This window comes from Onychostruthus taczanowskii, unplaced genomic scaffold (genome assembly GCF_017590055.1).
Source record: "Onychostruthus taczanowskii isolate IOZ18803 unplaced genomic scaffold, ASM1759005v1 scaffold13, whole genome shotgun sequence".
Classification (NCBI taxonomy): domain Eukaryota; kingdom Metazoa; phylum Chordata; class Aves; order Passeriformes; family Passeridae; genus Onychostruthus; species Onychostruthus taczanowskii.
Genome location: NW_024498462.1, coordinates 3,360,777 through 3,386,744, shown reverse-complemented (window position 1 = coordinate 3,386,744; position 25,968 = coordinate 3,360,777). Strand labels below are relative to the sequence as shown.

General features: G+C 43.6%; 1 protein-coding gene across 1 annotated transcript in view; it reads right to left on the bottom strand.

The window, feature by feature from the left end:
- The window catches only part of MAMLD1 (mastermind like domain containing 1), an 81,207-nt gene that overhangs the window by 26,369 nt on the left and 28,870 nt on the right, over positions 1 to 25,968 (bottom strand). The window contains exon 2 of the mRNA XM_041396622.1: positions 5,816 to 7,558. Coding sequence (XP_041252556.1) covers positions 5,816 to 7,558 — 1,743 coding nt within the window. The remainder of the gene's footprint in view (positions 1 to 5,815; positions 7,559 to 25,968) is intronic.

The window sequence follows — 25,968 nt, the reverse complement described above, 5'->3', positions numbered from 1 at the left end:
TGCTTCCCCTAATGATGTGCTGTGTGGTGTCCAAGAGTGCTATCAGCACAACAGAGAGCTAAACTGGAAGGAATTATGAGTGCATTAGGCAGAGCTGTTGGAAACATCAGTGCCTGCAAACATCTTAAAATACAAGCCAAAGAAGTGGGAAGGTTAAGGCATGGCTGTAAGGGCCCCACTACAACAGGGGAATGCTTTGAAATACCCAAAATGGAACACAAGAAGACAACGCAATTCTAAAAAATGAAATCTAAAAAAACACTGAGAAAGAGCAATGGGCTCAGAAGATCAGATGTCAATTAAGGGGTTTTTATATTGATTACTGTATTTTATGTTTTATTACTGTTGATGTGTCGAGGCCAAACACCCCATTTTGTTCCACAAGTTTACTTCTTACTTTCCAAAACTTATCTGACATTATTTATTCACAGGGGAGGGAAGGGAGAAGAAGGGAGTTGATAGCTTCAGTCAAGCTCCTCTCAGACTCTCTTGAGAAGAGAACAGAGAATCTGCAAGTTTGAAAAACAATCAACTCACTGGCAAATGCACAGATAAATGTAAATTCAGAAATGACCATTCAGGAAGATGTTTTAACATCTGTGGAGATGTCAAACTCCACGCTCAGCCTCATTGCTCTCTGTAATCCAGATTCATCACCATCTTCCTTTATTCCCCTATTCAAAGGCACTTAATTAGCTGAAGGGCTTGTTGCTTTGCCTTCAAAAGCTCTCCATCCCTCAAAGGCTTTGCTTTGGTATTGTGCTGCTACTGTCCTTTGAAATCAAATCTGGTTTTCTCTTCACAGCATTGGTAAAAGAAAGAAAAGGTAGATTTTAAAACTTGGTTCCTGAGGAGAAGAGGAGAAGAGAAGAGAAGAGAAGAGAAGAGAAGAGAAGAGAAGAGAAGAGAAGAGAAGAGACCAGGAGAAAACTTCGTTCAAAGTGGCTTTAGAAACAAATTTGACCCTGATGAAAAAGGGTAGGGATTGAAGCTGCAGATGAAATCTGGCTAGTACTTTTGGTTTTATTAATAAAGCATGATACTGTAATGGTTTTATGCATTAGGAAGATGCCTTGTGACATCTTGGAAATCCCACATAAAACATTATTTTCCCCTGTACATGCAGGAGGACTGTATGTACTCAGATGATGCAGGTTGTGTTCTCTGCTTTTCCAAACTCTTCATCAACCCGCATCAGAGCTTATGAAGTGCTGCTGAGTCAGAACAGTCTCACCTAACAGTCACAGTGCACTGACTTTTCAGAGGCAGAAATAACTTCCCATAATATATGGCACCCAGAAATCAGGCCATGGTATTACCATTTCTTCATATTAATAAAAGCTGTATTTTGTATTCCATTATAGTTATTTAACCTTTGTCATCTAACCTCTGGGTCAGTTTGCTCTTTGTAACAGCACATTTCTTCTTCAGTCTTGTTTCTATATTTAGAAAACTTACACTCTGAAAGAAGATTTTTTAACTTAAAAAAAAAAGTATATTCTAGCTCAGAAGTTTTGGTGTTTCTCTGCAACCTATAGTTTATTCTTCCAACTCAGATAATGTATTGCTGCTTTTACCATAGCCAAAGAAATACTTTGCTTTTCAAAGGGTATTTTAATCCTCAGCATGTTCTTCACTATCCCATATGCAGTCCATATGTACTAAAAATACAGCCACTTTTACTGCAAATAATATTAGTTTTCTCTCTGTCTCTTCCCTTCTCATTTTTTCTCTATCAATATTTTTGGCAATGGAGATGAAACAAATATACCCTTCACTGACAATCCAGTGTACAACTCTCTGGATGTCAGCAGGAATGCAGAGAGCTCCAAGAATAGCACATTTGGTTCCTACGGTGCAAGTGGAGCTCAGAGACTCAGCCTGTCCCTCCAGACAATGGCTGTTTATCACCTACATCCCCCAACAAAACAACCTTTTCAGCTGGGTTTGGTTCTCAGCATTTCACACACGGAGCAGGCAGTGGGCAATCCTGCCCTCCTCCCTGAGACTCCCAAGTTTTAACTCACATCAGCTTGGGCTTGGAAAAGAGATAGCCACCCAAAGGATTTGTTGTATTCCAGCCTGACTTCAACTGTGAATATCCCCGGCTGGTTTTCCTGCCTTCAGGGAGGAGGGGATGCCTCCTTGCCCTGCACAGAGCCCTGTGTCTGCTCTTGCACTGGGGGACTGACAGAACAGCTTTTCTGCAAGTGGGGTGTTGTACCAGCATTGCTGAAGGCAGAACTGGGCCCAGTGTATTGGGCATTCCACAACAGGAAATCTGTAAGTACAAACTCTATTTAGACATGAAAATCAGGGAGATGCCCAACTAGTCAACCTGCCTGGGCAAATTCAGCATTTTGTGCACCCAGAAACAGAGGATGAATTCAAGTGGTGAAGCTTTACCCCTGAAAACAGCGTGTGATAGCTCTGGATACCTCTGACTCTGGCATTTACTACTGTGTTTATATTTGTTTATATTGTTTATATTTGTTTACAAGTCCAGACCTTTGAGTATAATTTCACTCAACAGTATCAGCCCTTCAGGAATAAAATGAAAACCTGCCCATGGCCAGAGAGCAGTGTTAGCCCCACCAGGCTCTGAGCTACCACACAATGCAAACTGTCAGCGCCTCAATCAATACCCAACAATAAAGACATGGTGCTTCAGATGGGGGAGATTAGCCCCATCACACTCAGCAGCGTCCAGGCAAGACAGGATCTGGGACACAGACTGATCACACTTAAAAGATACATCACTAACTAGGAAATGGTAGAGCTGTGAGGCACCAGCAGTAACCCCGCTTTTGGAATGTGGAGTGTTTGCTTTAATGCACAGTGAAACAACAGCAAAACGCTCACTCTGGGTCTGCGGCTGCTGCTCTGTTCCCCATGTTGCTGTGCCTGCTACAAGGATCAAATTTCATGGTTTATTGTTCTCCCTCCAACTGGCCACCATCCACATTCTTCTTCTGTACAAAGCTGCACCTCTTGCTCCAAAGAAGAGAGAACTATGCCTTCTTTTTATAAATTTTAGTCACATTTGCAAACACACACACAGAGTAAGGGGATGACTTTTAAGCACTAAACAATATTTCAGGGAATGCTGTTATTTTTCTCTGAGCAAATTTCTGTGAATGAGGCTAAAAAAGGGCAATTTTCCACGAGAAATTTACTAATTTTTGAGATGCAGAAGTTGTCTCCCCCGTCTTCTGAATCTTTAACACTGTGCCTTTTAATGAAAAAATTGCTCATTCCTTGAAAAGTCCTATTCATCACCTACCTCAGGAGGGAACTGCACTGAAATTCTGCAAAGCTCAAATTCATCTCTGGATACACTGCTGGAAATCAAAACCACAGTCACTGGGGCTACTTCTCTCTAACGGAGTAAAATTGGTACAGAGCAGGTGGGGTCCAAAATTCAGTACTATCTCTCAACGTAAATAAGAAATCTATTGCAGACAAATAACAGATCTCCATGCTAGATTCCATGAAATGTAGTAAGTATCTCAGACTCAGGGATTCCTACACAGAATAATTTTCCTATGTAATTTTTCTTTTAACTCAGCACTCAGGATCCATTTTCTTCTATGAGATTTGCAATAAAGTTATCAAAGCCTTACAAAATGCTCCACTCCTGAATATCCACCATCTTTCTTCAGCAGCTCAACAGACTGTAAAACTAGAGCACTGTCATCTGCTGTGTAATTATTGGTCTAAGTCTTCCCTGTAAAATGAGGGAGGCACCATAAGCTTACCTAACTAGTCTGAAAATGTAAAATGCTCATCACCTGTAATCACTGTCTTAACTGTCCTTGATCTTTACTGATAGCAGCAAGATTATAATAACTCTCTCTCTGACAGTGAGAATTAGCTGAAAATGCGGCACAGGCAGAACACCAGTGAAGTTGCTCAAAGAAGGAGTATTTCGGCCAATTAGACAGACAGACTTCAGGAATTTTTTATATTTTTTTTATGTCTAATCAGTGATGCAAGGGGTTCAGAGGTATAAGACTAAAATGCAAAGCAGGGAAAACTGGGGCATAGAAACCTCAGGAATCCAACAAGGACATTCCTACTTCACAGACTCAGTGGTGAAGCCAAAAAGAAAAACCTCAAAGGTTATGGACGTATGATCAAAAGTGATCATGTCACTGTGGTTAACCTTACCAGTCCTCATGCAAGATGCAGGAAAACACCATGAACGTGTTCTTCACCCACACCTGCCTCCAGAGTAAAACATCTGGTGGGCAGTAATTTGTGGAACTGCTGCACTTTGCTCCCTTTCAATCGTATGTCTATCCACAGGCCAGGATCCCAAGCCAGCAAGACTCTCTACTCCCTTTTAACCTGGGTCCCACTGAACACAAGCAGTGTCCTCATGTGCCTGGAGCAACAAAGTGCTCCAGGTCTTTGTTGAATAAGGGGCTTTCACTGGTAACCCTCTGAAGAGCACTAGCTGTTCTACAGCTGCATAAGCCAGTTCAGTGGGTCAGTCCTTCCCTGCTGCCTGCTCTGGGCTGCTGCAGGCAGTAGGGGAGAACCGAGGGAGCACAACTGGGAAAAGAGGGAGGTGATCCTGAAGAGGCACAGCGGCAATGCACTCCACTGACTTACCCCTCAGAAGCGGATATTTAGTAACTATCCCCCATTTCTCATTGCTGTCACAGGACATCATGGTATTTAGTTACACCAGCAGTACACCAAGATTGATGAAATCCCCCTCCTTAAGAACCAGTCAGTTTGCAGGGAAGAAGGCAAAGAAGACCTGGCTCTGGAGTGCATTTCACACTTCAGCTCTCAAGCAGATCCCAGCAGAATTTCAGTGATCAGTCTCTGCTTTACTGGGAGAGCAGTGTCTCAGTCCTTCCCAACTGCTGATGGAGTGACTGTGTGCACAGCTAAGCAGCTTGGAGGAGTCTGCTTACAAAGTGTTGGCTCAGCCTAACAAAGCCCTTGGTCTGGTGGTGAGGTTTGGTGTTTCCAACTATTCTTCCAAACAAAAAGACATTTATTCCTCACAGCCAGGCTGCTCTCAGACCCAGTCCTCGAGCCCTTCCCTGCTCCCAGAACCCTGGTCACAGCAGATGTCTCTGATCTGGGGTGCTAGCAGATTCACACCTCTCACTGAGTCTCAGGGAGGAGGTGGCTGGACAGGAGCCAGGGCTGTGCCTCACTTTTGCCAGCTGCATTTTTGCATTTACCAGCTCGATTCGTATCACAGATCACCATGGGTGGGGAATGGCCCTCATCCAAAGCAGGGAATGGCTTCTGGCAAATCCTAGTAACAGGTATTTCAAGTCTGCCTCTTTGCTATTCAGGAGCTGTACTGTTTGACCTGCTGTCCATGAAGGACACATTTTAACTTCACTTCTCACCCCACCTGATCTTTTCTAGCCTCAGAAGCACAACACAGAGATGAATTTGTTGAAGGGCACTAAGATAAAAAGAAGATATTCCCTCGGAAAGGATAACATGAAACATGCAACAAGAATATCTCTGGAGATTATAATATAAGATGAAAGAGACCATCACCTATACAAGTAAAAAAAATTACTTCAAAATAGCCCAAAGTTCTCCACCAGGCTAAAACAGGTAATGCATGGTGGAATTACAGTACATTTTTAGTTGAAGAAATAAATAAATGTACTATGATAACACCAGAGGTTGTTACTGCCTTGTCCACGTATGCACTGTGCTCACCTCAGAAACTTAGTGACGTCGCATTTGAAACACAAATGGAAAAGCAAAGTTCAGAAAATAAATGACTTGGTATTTTCACATAAGCCATGTAAGACAGAAGAGAGGTTCTCACCTGTCTGCTTTGAGATGGCAGTGTGGCAGCCTGCATCTGTCTCTGCATCCGATGTGGCTGCATCAGCTGCCGGAACTGCTGCTGGAGGAACTGGCTGCTGTTGGTCTGCTGGGACTGCTGCGTGGCTGGAGACTGCTGCTGCTGCTGCTGCTGCTGCTGCTGCTGCTGCTGCTGCTGCTGCTGCTGCTGCTGGAGATAGTGAATGAGGGACTGCTGTCCTTGTCCTGCTGTCAGAGGGGACATTTTCTGAGTAGCTGACTCCGAGGCAAAGTGAGACAGTGGTTTGGTGTTGTTGAAAGAAAACTGGTCTTGGCTAACAGGGCTCTCATTCACCAGACCTGGCTGTAAGCTACTGGATGGCTGTTGCATAATTATGTTCATATTTTTGGTCTGGTTTGCAGTCATTGATTTAAAAAGCGAGTTCTGCATATTTGTGGGATTGCTGGTGGGAGTGATGTTAGAGATTAATGTACCTTGAGGACTGAAGGGCTGCTGATGCAGAGCAGGGCTTGACAGCTTTTCTGGCCTGTACGGTGGAGAAGGTCCGGTATTTGTGGAGGCCATGCTGGCAACCAAGTTGCTCTGTGGGCTTTTAATGCTGTTGGCTGGCAAGCTGGCTGCTGTGAGAGCAGGCAGCATGGAGCTCTGAGGGCTGAAGGGCTGCTGGCTCAGAGCTGGACTGGAGAGCTTCTCAGAGCCATAGGGGGGAGAGGGGCCATTGGATGGGGTGCTGCTGGAAGTCATGCTTGAAAGCAGAGTGTTTTGAGGACTCTGAATGTTGTTTCCTGGTAAGTTATTAGCAGGCATGCCAGACACCATAACATTTTGAGGACTGAAAGGTTGATGGTGTGGGGATGATCCTGCCCTGTAAGGTGGAGAGAGACCAGGAGGAGACATAGTTGGCCAGCTGGGAGTCTGTACTTGTTGCTTGGTACCAGACACCTGCTTGCTGGCTGCCAGCTGCTTTAGCTGCTGAGCATGCCAGTTGGAGCCAGGCATGTTGGGCAAGGGTACTGGGAGCATCGGTGGTGGCTGGTTTTTGTTCTGAGCTGCTGTAGAGATGGGTGATGCAGCAGGTTTGTTTGAGGGAGGAACTTGGAAGTTAGCTCCAGCAGATGATGGTCTCATCTGAGGGGATCCTCCACTGGTTGGATTGCAGCCTGGAGAAAAATCTTTGTTAGCAACATGGTTCTCCAAGTGGGAAGTCTGTGGGGAAGACTTTGGAGTGGTACTTAGGTTTGGTTGGGAATGACTCAGACCAAGTGGATCTTCAGCCTTGCTGCACAAAATCTTCTCCAGATCCAGGTCATTGGGAGAAGGATCAGGCATTTTGGTCAGCTCTTCCAACAGATCTTGCAGCTCCTGGTCCACAGACTGTAAGCTGTTTCCTTTCTCGTCGTAATGGACAATGTTGTTGGTTTGCCCTCCTATTGAGCCCTTCTGGTTTATTTCTGTGCTGGCTGGCACTGAGAACGGGGAGCCAATGCCACCCCCATTCAAGTGATTGTTCTCGAGGAGCACTGGGTGCCCTGTGACTCCCAGGGAAGAAGTGCTGTGACCAGTGGGGAATGGAGAACTCTGCATTTCTGGACAGGCCATGCTGGGATTGGCACCTTGGCCCATGGCAAGGTTTACATCGTCAAGACAAAGTCTTTTACTGTCATTTGGGAAAGTGACATCAGGCACGCCACTGGAGGCAGGAGAGCTATCATCTTCCAGTTTTCTTTTAATGGATCCCTGTAACTGTGAAAATATAAAAGGAACAAGAAAGGATGCATTATTGACCATATTCTGACATGTGCTGAAGCTCCATAATACAACACTGGGTTGGAGATAAAGAAAATTAAATAATACAATTAAAAAGCCAATCATGTGAGACAAATTCAATCAGGATTTAAATGTGTGCAACTTCACCGAAATCAAAAGAGTTATAGTCAGACAAAAGCTAAATCTCATGAGTTGGCTTTAAAACAGATGTTAAAGCTACAAAATACTGTCTGTTATGTGAACTGTAATAGAAGTTTTTAAAATAGTTTCTGGTTGCATTTCAATTAAGACATTATACTCTCTGCATAACAAACATGCCAACATTTTTATGGTAACATTTTTTAGGTCTAAATGGCAAATCTGAATGAAACCCTGGACTGAATTTAGTGACCTTCTGCCAGTGACTCGAATTAAATTCAGACCTGAGACAATTAAATTGTTTTACATTCTTTATAGGCCAAACATCTGAAATAACTAGCATACTTTCTAAACAAACCAAAACAAACCAAACTCTCAGCTATCTATCTAAACAGACTTTCAAACTTCCTATCACAGATGTTTTAAATTCCAGAAAGAGTAAGTAACAGCTAAACTTCTTAAATTTTGTTTATTCTTCTGTGTCTAAGGCATTGTGAGCTTCATCTTTTGAAGGATTGCCACTCATTCATAAAAATAGACATGTTTTCAAAATACAATTATATAAATATCTTGACCTACAAGAAATGATAGAGCTGTAAATTCACAAATCTCAGGGAAAAGAAACCTGCCTTCCACATATAAAGAAAGTGAAACTAGAAACAATGCTTCTCATACTATTTCAGCATATGGCAATCTCTTCCACATAAAATCATCTATGGCTTTCAATTTTAACAAGCATGACCTGTATGTCACGGGATTAATCAGACCTTAACACTGCTGCTTCAAGTTAAGGGAAATAAGCATTATGACCTTGTTTATCAATAGAGGGAAGCAGTATATAGAAAAGTATCTGATCAGCAATGGGATAGTGAAAGAACACTGGTTCCTCTAAGCCAGCTCCCAGTAAAGCTTCTCCCAGCTCTGGGCTACAAGTCCAAGTGCTTCCCATCATGTAGTGCTATTAAAAAATCCCATCCAATAAAAGCTCATATCAACAGAAAAGTCCCCCCACCAACCCCAGCATAATCAGATCCACTCCAGAGCTATGCTGCATATGGCCAACTTCTAAATTTTACACTAATTTTTAAACACACTGCAGTTATGCCTCAGTCCCTGCACAACTACAGCACTTTGGTGCTCTCAGACCACAGTGTCACAGCAGTGTCACCACAGGCTGTGTGAAGGCTGTGGGGCACAGGGGGGCACACCATGTGCAGCTCCTCTGCACTGTGCAAACAGCTGATGTCCTCCCCTACGTTCAGCCTGTCTTCAGGCAGCCCCACAAGCGTGTATGGCTCTGACCTGGGAACGTGGCAGGGCTGCCTGGTGGCTCTCTCAGCTGCTCTCACACCCCTCATCACTTGTTTCTAAATTCGTGGGCAGAGGGACAATGGCAGATTTGTGCCCACAGTTGCTGAGGGTGTAGATGCAGTTTGGGATTAGTATCAGACATTGCCATGCTGCCATCCAGTTTACAGAGACATTTGGAAGAGAGTGAGAGGATACAAGCTGGTTGTCCATGATCATCATGGCAGCTCTGCAGACTACAATGAGCTGCTGAGCAGCTTTTAGGAGATCTTCATCTACCCTCCATCACCAGACATAGCAGCTTTGGCATTGTGGCAAAGAGACCTTTGGGTGTTTTCCCTTTACTCCCAAGAGTTGTCCCTTACAGAGTTATTAGTGCTTGTCTCTGGTGTTCTCCAGTCACATTGCTTAACATGGGCTGTGCTCAAAAACCACAGGTGGGGAGAACTGAGGAGAGCTGCTTCCAGTGCACGATGTCTGGTTACTGAGAGCCTCCTTGGGCAGCAGTGTTTGTGCTGGGCCAGGACTGCTGCTCTGCGAGAGCCTGTCCCAGTGTCACAGCCAGACGCTGCTGCACCGTCAGACATTTGCTGATGAGGCCAAAGTTTGCTTAGCTTTAGGAAATGGAGCCAGGCCTAAATCTTCTCCCAAATGTTAGTCTAATGATGGATGAAATAGTTTTCCTTCATTTTCTCTGCTAAAATTAAGCCAGAGCTGCATGTTTCAACAGATGTTGCCCTGTGTAGGCTGAAACATGTTGGTGGAGACTACCTACATATATTTAAAACTCAGACATGTACAGAGAGTATTTACAGGGGCTTCACACATCCAAAACAAACAGAGTGTGCTCCCAAGCTGCACCCTGGGAACCTTCAGGCAGGAAGTGTGGGGGATCTCCCACCCTTGGCCAGCTGACATGCTGGCATGCATGTCCTTGCCAGCTCTTCCCTTGCCATAGGACATTCCTACGCTCTGAGTTACCGGGGAAAAATGTGGGCTTTCTAAACACTCTGAAAAACAGTTCTTTAACTGTTGCACTGGGGAATAAGTGTGAAGGGAAACAAAACTGCATTTCCCCATGACTGTTACTAGATAGAAACAGCTAAAATAAGGCCATAGCTTTCTGATGGCACAGGTATTCCAAAACTGGGACAGGACTTTTAAATAGGATGCTGTTGCTTAGCCCTCCCGAGAAGATTTGCTGTAAGAGAGGCAATGAAATTAGCTGGGTGTCATGTTCTCTTGAAAAGCAAGATTCCTGTTTCCCAGGAGTATTGCACAAGTACTATAAAATCCAGAAGACCAATTTCTTCCAGTGCAGGCAGGTATAACTCCACAGAATTTAGTAACATTGCTTTTGCTTAAGATGGATTTGACTACAGCCCCAAACTTGAGAGAGAAAGATACGCTTCTTAAAGCAACTAAACAAATCACAGAATAATTTTGGTTAAAAGGGGCACTTGGGTGCCATCATCCTTCTGCTTCAAGCACATCACCAATGTAAAAAATAGATGATAGTCACCAGGCACTTAAGCATGGAGTTTCCATTATAAACAGAAATCCCTCCTCGCTCTGGCTGAGAGGTTGTTTTCAGTGCTCCCCACTGACACCTCAGTGGTTGTTTCTTCCACACAGCAGACTCTGAGCTGGTGCTGGCTGTGAGGAGCCCCAGCTCCCAATGACTGCTCTCCATGCACATGCTGCTGTGGCAGCCCTGACCAGTGCAGGGGACAGGAACACAATTTCCTGTTACTGGGACCCTGCCTGGCTCAGACATGCCAACCACAGTGGTGGCAGGAGAGCATCAACAAGGCACTACAACTTTTAGGATCAGCAGGTCCTGACCTCACTAATTCAAGAAGTTGTTTGTTGCAGAACATTCCTTCATCTGGTTCCAGATTCCCCAGGGAGGACCCAGTTTATTCCAACTCTTTCACCTCTTCTTTTTTTTTTTACACAATTTGACAAAATCAACAGAAAAGAGAAGAACACCAAAGCTTGTTCTTCCCCTTTCTCTGCTGATTAGTATATTGGGCAGCTCTGTTTCAAAGAGCTGAGAAGTGAGTGGAAATATTTTAGAAATGCATCACACACACACATACACTCTCCTAAGCTGGTTGGAGGCTGCCTATGGCTCAGTATGGGAAAGCTTCATTCAGATGTGCAAGCAAGGACGAAGCAGACAAGCAACAAAGGGGCTCTTGTGACATTGTCAAAATGCATTAAAATGCACTGGCATGCACAGGCTAACTTCTGTTTGGGAATACCTGGGAAACAAAGGCAGCTCTCCGATTCAGGGCATATCTGATTGTGAGTTCTCCATTATCTCAGGTTTGCTTTTAGCAGTGATCCCAGCACTACTGTCCTCTCCAAACCAGCAGGCTGTCTTTCTGGGAAGGACCAAGTCACGCAGGAGCAACGCTGCGGGCTCGACATGGCAGCACAAGCAGAATAAATAATAAATGTTTACGCTGCTCTGTCCACAGAAGCTGCACAGCTGTGGTTACAAACAGCTAATTTGTCACACGCTCCCTCCCTGCACCAAACTGATTCCCTCCATGCGGGCAGAGTGCTCCACAGGCTTCTCTTGTGCAAGGAGGGAAGGGCAGCCTCAGCAGGAGAAGCCAGTCCTTGGCTGTGCCCTCCTCAAGCTGAGCTCGCTCTAAGGGTGACCTTGGCCATCAGGCACCAAACTTAGGAGGTGGTGCTGGCCTTGAGGAACTTACTCAGTGAAGGGACAAAGGAAGGCAGGAAGTGGCAAAAACTGAAGCAGAGTGTTCAAACTGTTAATAAATACATACTGTGATGGTTCTATTGGATTTTAATAACCAATCACACATGGGCATAATCTCTGGACTGGCTCCCTGCTTTGCCAGCATTCAGCCTTTCTTCTCTTGTAACATGTCAGCTGTCCTCAGCTGCTGCTCCAGCTCTCCCTGTGAGCCAGGCTGCCCCATGGCCCTCCTGACAGCCCCTCCTGTCCTGGAATTAATTCTCCTCCTGGAACTCATGCCTTCCTTCACCTGCAGGTGGGAAACTGGGAAGGAGCACCTGCATCCTGCACTGGAAAGCCTTGTTTCTCCAGCCTCACAGTTGACCCCTCCATCAGAAACAAGCCACCTCTAACCAGAGATTTCTATTTAGGCCAACATACTGCAGAAATGAGAGAGGAAAAACATTAGGCAAGGTATTTCAGTGCCTCAGCCGGTCAGAGAGTCAAGCCTTGATTTACAACAACAGCAAGGTGCTGATTATTGATCTGCACCATCCCACCCCACGCACTGCCATGGACAGATCCAACCTACAGCAGTGATTCCCACACCCACACAACCTCTTTGAGTAAGCACTGAGACCAGTGGCTGCTGCCATCCACACCCCCCCTCAGCAGCTGCCCTGTGTCCAGCAGCGTGGCCAGAGACTCTCCTGATTTCATAAACTGATGTTCATGGATCCATGACTGGCATATCCAGAATGGGAGACAGATAACCTTCTTTCACTAAGAGTCTCAAGACCCTTGTAACCTTGGGAAATTCCATGTGTTGGTTTTTCTGTTTGTTTCACTGAGGACAAGAAATTATTGTAAAAGGAGATGGGGCAGGTGGGGAAGACATCAGTCTCACCACAGATCCTGAGATTTGCTAATGTGGTGGCAGCTTTGACAAAGCCTTTCAAAGCAAAACACCTCGGGAATCCAGGTCACTGACAGGCTGCTAAGATCTGGCATATCTGAATTATTTTGACAGATAGAGCACTTTTAATTTTTGGTGGAAGGTCTGAGCAAGGCAGAAGCCTGAGATAAACAGAAGTATTTTTTCCCCCCAGTATTTTCTCAAGGCATATTGCAAACTATTCCCTCTGCGAAGTATAAAACCTGAGTCTAAGGTTTGCTTAACTGAACTGACCAGAGAATCTATCAGTGTCTGTCTCTTTCAAACACTAGACACTGCCAAAACTGGAAGTATGTATTTGCCAGAGGCAAACTGTTTGCAGCATTCAGCGATCAAGACTTCAGCCTCTGTGGCTTCAACAAGCTTCAGCGAGACCTATCTGCCCATCAGCCCAAAATGTTTCTATCTGTTCTGACAAAAACAGTCATGCAATGAGAAAATGGAACTGGCAATTTTCCATATAAAACAAGAAAACTTCACATTTTTTTTCTCCTGTGCCTTAAATTCACAGCTTGGAAAGTTTTGTGCTCCCTATTGCTCATTTATCCACACTAGACAGATTTTACTGTCCTGCTAATATTTAGGGACAGTTGGTGAAAAATAAGTGAGAATGTGCCTGTGTGTTTAAAGGCTGGAAAGTGGATCTGATATAAAATATTACTTTTTAAAAAGGAGCAGTTACTTGCAGACCCTCTGTGTTGGGTAGTAGGCTGGCTTGCACACGACCAGCAAACCCCAAATGCTCCTGGGCAACAATCCCACTCCAGAACGGCAGGACCTGGCACTGCAGTAAGTGCATTTAGCACATCTGTAGGTTTCTGTTTCTGCATGCTGGCTGCAGTTTGGTGAAAGACATTCACATTATATACCTGAATCCAAGAAAAATTGCCTCCTGCTGACCAGTGAGCAGCCAAAGCAGTACCTGACTACGAGAAACATAAACTACATTTTATCAAAGTCATATCTCAGGCTACAAGGAGAACTCAAGGAGGCTCAAGCAATTAAAACTACCACTCACTTTTTCCAGACTAAGGTTAAAAATAAGCTAAAATCACATTCTTCCTACTGCTTTGGGCTGTTTGATCCTTCTGATTTCAAGCAATTTGAGCATGGATGGACATTAAGTTGTCATTTTACAGTGTCAGGAAACAGATCACAATGCAGTTCCCAGCTAGCAGAGCCATGCACCAGTGTGCTTAAAAATTGCAATTCCCCAGTTTTTCAGGTAAGGAGTACCAGAGTAAAGTCCACTTTGGTCTGCTGGGTACTTGTAGTCTGCAAAGGTGGCAGATCTGTTTGTAATGAGGTGTGGTGGTAGAGAAAGGATTATGAATAGGGAAAATTCACAGGGTGGGTTTCCTTCTATTCATCATGCTCATAGAAATAGGCAGCTGGAAGGGAGGATGTAGGAAGAGGAACCGGGGATGTAAGCAGTGACTTTAACCATGAAAGGACATTGGTTATTAGCCACCTTGTATGCATGAGGTGGATTGTTTTTACCTGACACTACAGCTTCTCCCAACTCCCGCCTTTAAAACAAATACAATAACAACAGGTATTGGAAGTGCACCTGTAAATCACCTCCTAAACACTGCTGCTTCATGTGGAGAGTTTGATCTCCCCTCAGTACATGAGCATCAGTTGACTTGATGGGAGTGTGCACTGATCCTCTGCCCCATTGCACCACTCATCGAGACCTTCCCCAGTTACTCCCTCCGTAAATCAGGGACCTCATGCTGTGTTAAAAGAGAAAGAAAAGAACAAGGTGCGTGCTTTTCCTTAATAGATCTCACACTCCTGTTGTGAGTGCAAAGCTGAAGGAACCAGGGGCTGTGTTCACACACCCCCTGAGTGTGCACTGTCAGAGACCACAAAACACAGAACTGTGCCCTTCAGCTGGTAAGCACAGAAATCCCAAACACCAAACATCATGACTGCACAAAACCAGAATAATGTGATCTCAAAATAAGCTTAAGCCACAGAAACTAACAGGAAATTCACCTTGGACTACCACGAGCCTAAGGTATTACCTTTCTTTTCTTCTAAATTTTAACAAAGAATTAAGGGGAAGAAAATACTACAAATATGATTTTCCCATTCACTGATTTGTGTGAATGCAATTACACTTATAATGATAGAAATATGTGTGATCTATGTCTTGCTTTCAAAGGGAACAACTTACAGCCTGCAGAGCACCAAGTTTATGAAGAAGATTTTTCTAATTACCCATGTGCAAAATCACAGGAAACATCACTGATGTCTGAATAAAGGTATCAATGCAGGATGTATTCCAAGGAGAAAAAAGACATAGCCAAGAATATACCTATTTTGCCATCCTACACAAGCAAGATGCATGCAAGAGGCCAAGCACCATTCATTATAAAGAAATGAAAAAAAGAAGAAAACCAGCAGCTTTTATACTTTTCAGGTCAGACAGAATTACCAGACTCATTTGGTAGGCACCAACAGAGATCTGCCCTATCAAAACAAATGTTCAGAGCCTTCCCATCTTGTCTTTCCTTAGCAATTCATCTGCTTTCGGTATTAATGTCACTGTTAAAATGGAAATTTTTCCAGGAGAAAAATTGCCGTTGACAAATGGATCTGGAAGAACAGGACTACTGCCTGCTCCTGTGTTGTGCTGCTAGCAGGAGATCTCTGTGCAGATGCCTTGCAATTAGTCATCTGAAGACTTACAGCAATCACGTCACGCATATTGTTTGGCTGTGACTTCCACGTTCCATTTAATGACAAGTGTTATTAACTAGACATCTGAAGACAGAACAAGTTCTTTGCCTCTTGGTTTTAAGCTGTAGTACAAGAGCAATTCTTTCATATCTGGCTGTAAATCAAGATCAATCTTAGACTCAATGCCTTTCCATCAGTATTACCTCATCTTAGCTCAGTTTTAATACCAGCAGTATTGTTTTATATCTTTTTTATAGTCCATTAATTTCAAAGTCCTGTGGAACACTTTGCAGTAATTTTGTAGACTACATTAATTTCTCACAGCAATATCTAGGTTGGAGAACTGCAGATCCTCTCCACTGAGCGAAAAGTGATGGTTTTGCTACTTGGGTCTCCCAGGATTTGTAAGATACTTTTCTCTCTTCTTTTTCAGCCCCTAACACTGGCACAGTTATGCAATGACTACAAGTAGAAGAAACAGGATGTACGTGTTCCTAAATTATGAGGTAGGTTCTCCATTTACTAGATAAGCAGATAAAACCCAGTCTGACCCTTCTTTTCTGCTACATATTGTATTATATTTTTAAAATCTCAGAAGATTTAGTCCTGTGGTTTTACCAAACTACAGGTGCCATTCTGTCAAAAGGTATCATTGGGGAATTAATAGCCTGGAGGCAGAGCCTCCAATTAGGTCAAACCTAGGGACAAAATGCTTTCAAACTCACAGAACAGTAAGAAACAATGCAATTTCAGTCTGAAAAAAGGGCATTTTTATTCCAACAGCTGAAGTATTCACACTTACTCCTCCAAAGAATAACAGCTCCAGCCTCCTGTGTGTGGCTGCCCTGAATGCTGAGAGCAGCACCCTCACATCTGCCAGCCCAGTGCCCTTCTGCTGACTGCCTGCACTGGAAAATGATCTATTACTGAACCTAGAGCTCTCCTCTGGGCTCAGGCAGGACAAAATATTTAAAAGAGCAGTTTGAGGTTTCTCCTAAGTGGTACCAAAAACTGGAGCACAACTCTTAAGAAGGATGGAACAAGTGGGCAAGGAAAGAAACATTCTGAACAGCTCCTCTCCTGCTCCTTTGATGTTCTCTGTCTTTCAGAAAATGAAACAATAAACAGGATATTGATTAATACAGATCCAAAAAAACAAGCCTCACTTAGAGAAAAAAGATAATCAATCTAGTCCCACAGAAAATGGGTGTAGAGAGAAGTCTGTATAACGGCCAGAAGCCGAAATCTTTTGTAAGGCAGAGGAATGAATATTTAATTTGTTTCTGACTACTTCATGTTATCCCACCACTTTCATCTTTACCAACCCAGCACCTCTGCTATTCTCAGCGTGCATCAGCTGGAAGATGAAAACAATTCATTGGAAAAATGCTGTTTGTACACAACTTTCCTCCTGCAGCAGGGAGATGACCGCAGCTCTTGCTCCTGTAGTACCTGCTCTTTGAGCATGGCTCTTGAACTTACCCAGGGACCTTTAAAGGGATTCTGCATGTCAGTGGTACTATGAACCCTAGACCAAACACAGATTCCAGTCCTGAAGCCTGTGTTCTGTATAAAGCTGCTGAAATCTTGGCCTCAATTAAATAAATCGGTTGGACTTGATGATCTTAGGTCTTTTTCAACCTAAATGATTCTATGAATATTTTGGGACTCTGACTTCATCAGGGATGACATTTCACTCTTTGCTCCTTCTTCCTAACCAAAGGAGTGAATTAAAAATACACAGGAGTTGGAGAAATTCTCTCTGCCAGAATGTGCAATGCCAAAGTTACTTGGGTTGTAACCAGAGAACCTCTTGACTTGCTATAGATACCAGTTCCCCTCTGTCCTAGAAGCAATGTTAATCACACATTCATCACTGCAAACTGACAACATAAATGCTGACTTATGCAAACAATATTAGAGAAAATGGTGTTCTTGCTGCAGAAGTGAATTACACAGCCTTTTAAGCTTTCTACACTTCTCAGTTTTATGTAAACTCTAATTTCTAAGCTTTTGTTCTGCCTTGAAAGGTCACACGGTTGAAAGCCATGAAGCATAGCATGTGTTCCTACTGATATTAAAATACTGTTTACTAAATCATGCATATAAATGTAAAGAAGAAACTGTTTGCAACCTACTGCGTTAATAAGAGATGATTTATAAGACAACACAATTCCAAGTATCAACATGTGGAATGTAAAGATCTGCTCTCAATCACACAACGTGATTTTTTTGGCTGTTTTTTGAAGCAAAGCCTCTGCACTGCAATCACACTAACTTCTGATGACACTGTATTTGACTGATTAAACTCTTAATCGTGCCAATGCTTAACTTCAGGAATACAAGTGGCCTTTTCAGATTTGAGCATATGATTGCACATTTGCAAGATCAGGACTTCATTTGCATATTCAAATTGCAAAACTGCATCTTCCCTTTGTCTGTGTAAGGCCAACTATAGCGCTCCAAATGCTAAACAAGCACCGTAGAGTTGGACAGTATTTTTAGCATCTCTGTGGTGCACTCCTATCTTTAGCTGCTGTGTTCACAAACAATCCCACAGGACACTGCATAGCTAACATAGCTCAGGCTCTTCACCACATTCCAACTTTTCTCCCAAAACATGGTGAAAGCAGAGTATAAAACAGACCAGTTCAGGACCCTCTACAGTTTCCTAAGATGCATTGTCTTGAGCAGAGCAGAAATATTTTCAAGCACAAGAACAATAAAACCTCAGCACATTCTGCTCTGGAGTGGTGATGGAGCTTGCTGTGACTTCCTTGGGGGAAAATACAGCTCTACACTTCGAGTTTGCACTGTGCAGATAAATCAAGTAGGACAGCAAAGGATTTCTGCATGTTGTTTCCTAGCAGGATGTGCCTATGGGTTCATGGCAAATTTCTGGTCAAAGCTTAACCCTGCAAGAGAAGTTAATAATTGAACTTGCCAAATCATCACAATTTCTAAATCCAACTGCGCCTTGTTTTTACAAAGGGGCATATTAAACCAGTGAGCCATTTTATTAGACTCATGCTCATGTAACAAAAACATGTGTTAGCTCTTGAGTGCCAAGTACCATCCTGGAGGGTTACCAATCCCTGATACAGACTTTGTAGCCAGACCGCAGTTATCTGTCATAACAGAGAAGGTAGTTTGGAATACACAGGCTGAAGCATGCTGCTCCACTTGGGAATACTTTACGTGGTCCTGGTCTCTTTGTAAAACTCTGGGGAGATGAACTGCAGCAGGGAAAAAGAGCTTGAAACTTACTGCTGGCTGTAGTGGGACTATCTCACAGAAGCCTCCTGGAAGGTTGGAGCTCCCTCCTTCACTCCCTTTAGGAACTTTTGCAATGGGTGCAGCATCAACATGCAGCTGCAGCAGCTGTGTCAACCCTGAGTGCATAGGAAATGCTTTCAGAGTCATCTGCATAAGGCATTTCAAAACTACAGGGATACCACAAAGAGAGAAAAGACTCATCGGGGGAATGGGAGTATTAATCAGATGATTGACCTTTGAAGCTTTGAATATGAAATGCTTTGCACAGTGAGCTGGAGCTGCACATGGAGACAATAGCCTCCAATATCTTGATTTACAGAGGAAGTACTGATGGAATTCCATATATCCTGTTAATGGTGAAAGGAAGGGAATTATGTAAAGGAACTATTTTTTTCATTAAGTGTCTTAGCTAAGCATTGCAGATGAACTTAGACACTTGGCTGTAATTTAATTTCAAGGGGACAAGATAGCCTAAAAACTCTCAGAAAACCCTAGACTTTGTGAGTGCTTTACAAACAGACTCCTCATTTCCCCATTTCACTTATCTTCTCTCCCAATACTATGTGAGATCAAATATTCTCTTATTGGAACTCTTTAAACACTAATGGACTTTCCACACAAACGTGGATTGTGGAATGTGTTCATTTGCTTCCCCTACCCCACCACAGATGTGGCTGTATGTCTGGGAGGTGAGAACTGAAGAAACAGTACCAGGGCTAGGAGGGTGTCCCCTGGCTCTGCAGCAGCACCAGAGCAGAAATGCACAAGAGGCAGTGGCCAGGCAGCAACGTGTACCAAGCACTATGGCTGCAATACACCATGTCTACAACGTACAGGTGCCCATTTTTTTTTGTTCTGGTTATTTTTTCCTTTTAAGCATAACACAAATTCAATTCAGAGTATCACTTTTTTTGGTCCCAAGTGTTCACATTATGCAACATGAGCATCTGGTTAAGGAGAAAACTGAAAAACCCTGCAGGTACTTTGATTTTTTTTTTTTCTGAGCCCCTTCTTAAAGGACAAATTTTCAAATGAGTAGAGGCTTTCCCTCCACCAAGAGAGCAAGACTGGCACCCTGGATTCTAGTCCTTACCCTAGTAAGGGCTCCTTAAATGAGAAATGTGGGTTACAAGACTTGGCCTTTACTAAGAAACAATGATATTACAGGAAAACTCACTGTATGCTTTTGAACATCAACACTTAATTACCCTTCTATTTTATAATACAGACACGATGTCTGAAGTTGAACAAACACATTCTTGAAAGGTCAGAACACTTAAACTGTGTGTACCTAGTTTAGGATGACAAACCTGTTGCTGCTTTTTAGCTATGACATTTCAGTTTACCCACAAGAATTACACTACTTCCCCTAAAATTTTTCAAGCTCAAGAACAGTGTCTGAAAGTGAAGGCAAAACTATTTTGTGACATAAATTTATCACAGCTGCCACTGAATCCTGTGAAAAGGGTTTGAGCCACCAGCAGGGGCGCCCTGGGACGCCCTGTCCAGAGAGGGGCTGGCTGGCTGGCAGCCAACAGAGAGCTGCTGCCCAGGCCAGCACACACAGCCATTCACCAAACTGTGCAAACCTGAACCAACAGCTATGAATTCTCCCCAACCATACAGCTGGAGGGCAGGTAGCTCTTAATTTTTTTTTTTTTTTCCTGAAGGAATGGAACTTCCTCTTTCAGCTCTCGTTACACGGGTTAGTGAGGATTTAACTGCTGCAACCATCAGGAAACGACTGTCCAGATGGCACCATGGAGTGATCCTGGGCAGCTGCAAGGACCTTGCAAACAGGGAATTAAAGTTTGCATTTCCTGGAAGCGTTCTCATCTGTCACTAAACGCTGTGTTGTGCCCACCTTCAAGTTTCAGAGCACTCGAGGAATTGAAGGGGCACCTTCAATTAGTTTAACACTAATCCAGAGAGAGGAGGTTCACTTAACTTCAACAGAGCTGCTTGAGATGACTTCATCACTTCAGACCATATTCCCCCCCTGGGGCTCAGAGATCCTGAAGCCAAGGCCACTGAGGTAGCTCTGGGACTAACTGGCCTGGGTGGGCACTGTGTTAATGCAACCCACCTGGCTGGGACATACTGGGACCTCAGCAGGACATTGCATGTGCTGTGCTCAGGTAGTCCCAGCAATCTTAAGTGGAATTCTACTGAGAGAAGGTCCCCTTAAGGACATCTTAGGCACAGTAAAATGACTGTCCTCTGCAAGAAATGACAGCCTCTCAGGTGGAAGTGGCTGAATCCCAGCTGAGAAGCACTGACTGACTGCAAACTCAGTGGAGATAGGTGAGCCACTACAAAGTGGCTGAGGGTAACCATTTCATCTCACATTGGCACAGAGGCTGTCAGGTACTGCTCTGTAGAAGGAAATGAAACTTCTTCAAATGCACTAACTTGAGTACTTCCAAGTGCTTACCAAGGCTGCAACCCCTCACCTCCATCCATACCTATTCAAAACCCTGCCAGGCCCTTGACAGCATTTCCTGCACAACATTATGGTCATCAAATACATTTCACCAGCCTCTCATTCCCAAGTTCCTGTCAGAGGGCCTACCTCTCTGCTGAAGCAAATGCTCAGCAGTGTCCCTCCTAGTGCCACCAGCACCACTGGTTCCTCACCACGGCACACACCCAGCCCTGTGCACCTCATCCCACCCCTGTGGGGCAAGAGATCTCCAGTTCTTCAGAAGTAACTTACTTCCTACTGAACTGAAGAGACTGCAGAGAAATGGCACCTGGTTTCCTGTGTTTCAGTCACTACATTTACCAGACATGATGTAGGAAACGGGCAGGAAACACCAACCTTATGTATGGCAGCAATTCTTCCCCCTCCCTCCATGACACATTTGAGCACTCCAAAACCTGACTTTGCACTTTTTAGTGCAGCCTTTCTTGCACAAACATTTGAGTCAGATCTGGAGCCAAAACCAAAGAGAAAGCCAAACACATTGCCAAACACATTAATTATTTTAATGAAATAGGCTGACACCCTGTTTTATACCTATTTGTACTCAAATCTAAAATGTACTGTGTATTTATACTGCATGAATTTGGTAGTATCAACAAAAATTTTTAAAAAATCTCGACCTATTTTATACTCCTTCTGATACTGATGTATAAACTGTTAAAGAACTGATATTATTTGGGCTCCATACAGACATGAGAGGTGCTGAAGAACAAGAAAGGTGTACTTTGATTAAGCACATTGCTTAGCATGTTTCAGCTGTTATATTTCTCCGTTTTACAGTCATCTTAATTTTGCTTCTATTTAAAAATCTAATCAGAAAACCAACACAGAATTAGTCCTTCACCTTGTTTCTTTGCACAATTGTTTGGACAATGTATTTAAAATAGCACTGTTCTAACCTGGCATCATTTTATATTTACTTTATCCAGGCATAAATGACAGCCTAAAGAATAAGGAATTGTAATCAGATATAGCACGTCGTTCCTAGTAAAACTACCTCTTTTCTCCTCTTGAGCACCTAAAGTTGAAATATAGTTTCCCTCTTTTTTTCCCCATTCATTATATACGAACAAGGACAGATAAATGTCAAGTGTATCTTTAAAGAAAAAATGCACCACAATTTATCAGTCCTCCAGCACGAAAAAACCCCTCCTTCTGCTTGCATTTGAAATACTGAATTTGAATTTGTATACTTTTTCTTAGTACACAACAAGACATCAAAAATAACACATGGGAGCAGCGGGGTGACATTGGGGCAGACTGTTGATTTACGGAAGTTTCTGCTCCAGCTGCGTGTTGCCTTACACAGCATTTCCTGGTTTCTGTGAGACAAATCTGCTCTGTAACAAGACAGACAGTAAGTCAGAAGCGTCAATATGAGCAACTCCCTGAAAACAAACTTTGCTCATTTACAACAGAGCGTTTCTAGTGTGGGACATGGAAGGAGCTCTCCTGGCTCCTGGGAGCAAGCTGCGCCCACGGCACAGCATGAGGCCCTGCTCCTCAGCTCTGCCAAGAAAATGGCATTCCCGGGAAAAATGAGCTGGCCACAAGCTGGGTCACCAGGTTTCCTCACCAAGCACTTGTGCAAGGTGAGATTCTGCTTGTCACTAAGTGCCCCCACTCCCAGGGCTCAGGGTGGTGGGTGCCTCTCGGGATGGGGCTGAGATAGGAGAGCACCTTGGGCAGCTCTTGCACAGCAACTCTGAAAACCATGGGCTCTTCAGGACTGCCCATTTCATGATGCCAAAATGAAGTTCTTACGGGATTCCTACATAGCTCTCACATTGCCATGGTCTGGATCTCTCACTGACGTGCATTAGTTTTGCGTTTTCTGAAAGAGGCCAAACTTTTTTCCTTAAAATGTGCAGAAGCTCATGGATTGAATGGGGAGGAAGGAGAATTAACCTCAAGTACATTTCCATTATTTTCTGATGATTTGTGCCTAACTCTAAGAGAAATCCAAGAACGAGGAGGAATTTCTGTTACCCCTTAAAAACATGTATATCTCCATATAAAAAAACAGTGGCAGCCTTCACCAGCACAGAGTAAGCTCCTGGCTTCTGTCAAACAACTAAACACTATTAATAGAAACCTGGTCCATTAACAAGCTGAACCATCAAGCAGTCACACGAGAAAAGCAAATAACCCCAGGAAGAGCTGCTGTCTTTCCATGCTGAACAAAAAACTATTTACAGTAGGCGAAATAATGCAGCTTCTAATAATGCTTTTCCTCCCAATGCATGTGCACACAACTGTCCCTTTATTCCTGATGCAAATTTGAAGAAGTAAACCTTGCCCTTGTCTGTGCCCACCTGTTCTTGGGGGTTCCTTTGTGCTGATGTCCTCTCAGCTCCCACTTTGCCACATTTCAGTACCCGCTGTAGATTTTATTTGGTGTAGGCTCTCCACCGCCCCATGCATCAAACACATTTCTGTTTGGGTATTGGTCATCAATAATATTTTTTAAAATAAAAGCAGAACTTGGGCTTTTCCTCTCTGAAATCTGTCTTTAGGATATTCTATACTCAGAACAATCTGTATTCAGTTTTAGAACTGGACCCGAGCTGGTGAAACAACTGGAAACTTTGCTGCTGATTTCAGTGGACATTTCTCTGTGTATCCACTCACAGTTTGCTCTTTTGAGGATGAAATGATCTCCCCATTTTTTACAGCAGCACCAGCACTCACCCTCACTTTCCGCATACCAGTGCATCCAGACATGAATAGAGACTTTATTGTTTCTGCACTCTCCATATTTGACTTCTTTCAAACCCCACAAATGCAATACAAATAACTGTACTACAAGGAAGAGAAAGTACATGTTCAACACAAATATTTATAACTCCAAAGCCTGAGACAACAATTGAGATAAACCCAGCATCAATGGCAGTACAAGTTGTGCTGTGTGATTCAAGGGGGTGTCCTCAAGGTGCAATTTGCATTTAATGCCTCTGCCACTAGCTCAGGCTTTACGTGAAACAAAACACCCCACCTCATAAGGCAGGTGGAATAAAATGAAGGTGAGGTTTACAACACTCCTACTTGGTATGGGAAGAACCATACTCACTTGACAGGAAAGGTGATGCTGTGTCCTCTGATGAAGACTTAATTTCTGTAATTTTTATTTCTGAAAAACAATTGAGCCCCTCCCCCTCACCGTTTTAAGTATGTTCCTGAAGGCATTCCTAACAAGAGCAAATCTGTGTGCAATGCTCTCCTCAAATCTTCTGCCTTTCACATATAGGCCAGCTGCTCTCCAGACAAGCACGGGGCTACAGAATCGGGCTGCTCTGATTTATAACCGAGGTGTTTAAAATAAGGCAATCTAATTATCGACTTGATAGCCCACAATGTCTGCAGTCAGCAAAGTTTAAAAAAATGCAAAATATTGACAGGATCAGACAAATACATAATGAGGGAGTTATTAAAATGCAAATTGGCTGCCTTCTGGTACTCCTGTGGTGCATGGCACAGGACCCCAGAGCCTGCATCCCCCTAGCTCTGTGCTGGTTAGGAGGAAAAAAACAAATAGAGCTGGGGAAAACGAATGGGCAGAGCTCTAACAGGCCAGCTGGATGGGACCCCACACCATGGGGGTGCCCCAAAGACAGTGACTACATGGGAATGGGAGGCATTGCAAGAACAGGCAGCCCTGCACACACTGGACCCCAGACTTTTCCAGGATTTCAGAAAGGTCCTGGAGCAGAGGGAAGCCCAACAACAACAGTTCAGTGCCAAATCTATACATCTATTCTGGGGAAACATCCAGAAGTGAAACTTTCTGCAAGTTGGTGAAACTTGATATCAAAATACATGAAAGGCACCGCATTAAGATTTATTTTAAAACAAAAAAGTCCAAAGAAAGCATGTAACAAAAATCCTCTGTCCAACCTGCTCTGGGATGCTAAAAACTGGCTTTATAGGTTGATATGTTCAAAAGAAAAAGTTCACTGCCCTGATCCAGTTTGAGAAGTCCTAACTGGAAGGTAAATACGGTATTGTTACAAGGCATAGAATTCCTTCCCTTCTCATCTCTGTCCCCCAATTTTTCTTCTCATTTAAATAGCCTTCTAATCCTGTGGACTGTCTGGTATACACTTATTATTTTACCTTGCAGACACATTCCTTTAGGTCTGAGGGCTGTGTATGTGTCTAGATATCTATAATAGAACAAGTAAAATAATACCATTCCCAGCTGGGCTGGATGATCTAAGCCCCCACCAGGAGAAAACTTTGATGCATAATATAATTTCATGCAATGCATTTCACTCATGTTAATATTACTGTAACAACTTCTAAAAATGACTCCAATATAGACAGTGATACCTAATTAACAGGCAAATTCTAAGGGGGAAGTTAAATGCTAATTTTACACTGGCATTTAGCCTAAGAACTTCATTATGCCATCTTCTATTTTAAACTGTAGCCGTCCCACCTTGTGCTGCGCTGCCGCCTGTTCCCAGGCAGGATTGCGTGGAGCACAATGATTCCTTGCAAGACAGACAAGGTCACAATGGTTGGGGCTGGGAACCTGCCTGAAACCAGGAGAAAAACTGGTCCCTGCCCCCAGGAGCCTGCAGGGACTCTGAAACTAAGCTTTAGCATGCTTCCCTGCTCCGCCTTGGAAGGGGAATTTTGTGCAGGGCACTGAAGTGGTGGTTGGGACAGATGGATGTAGCTGCTCAGGGCTTCAACAGGAAAAGGACACTGCAGCAATACAATCCCCACTGAATAATGGCCCTTTCCAGTACCTGGTAAGAGCAGCCATGGGCAATGTGGGGCCAGGCAGCCAAGGGTTGCTGAGCCTTCCATACCACTGG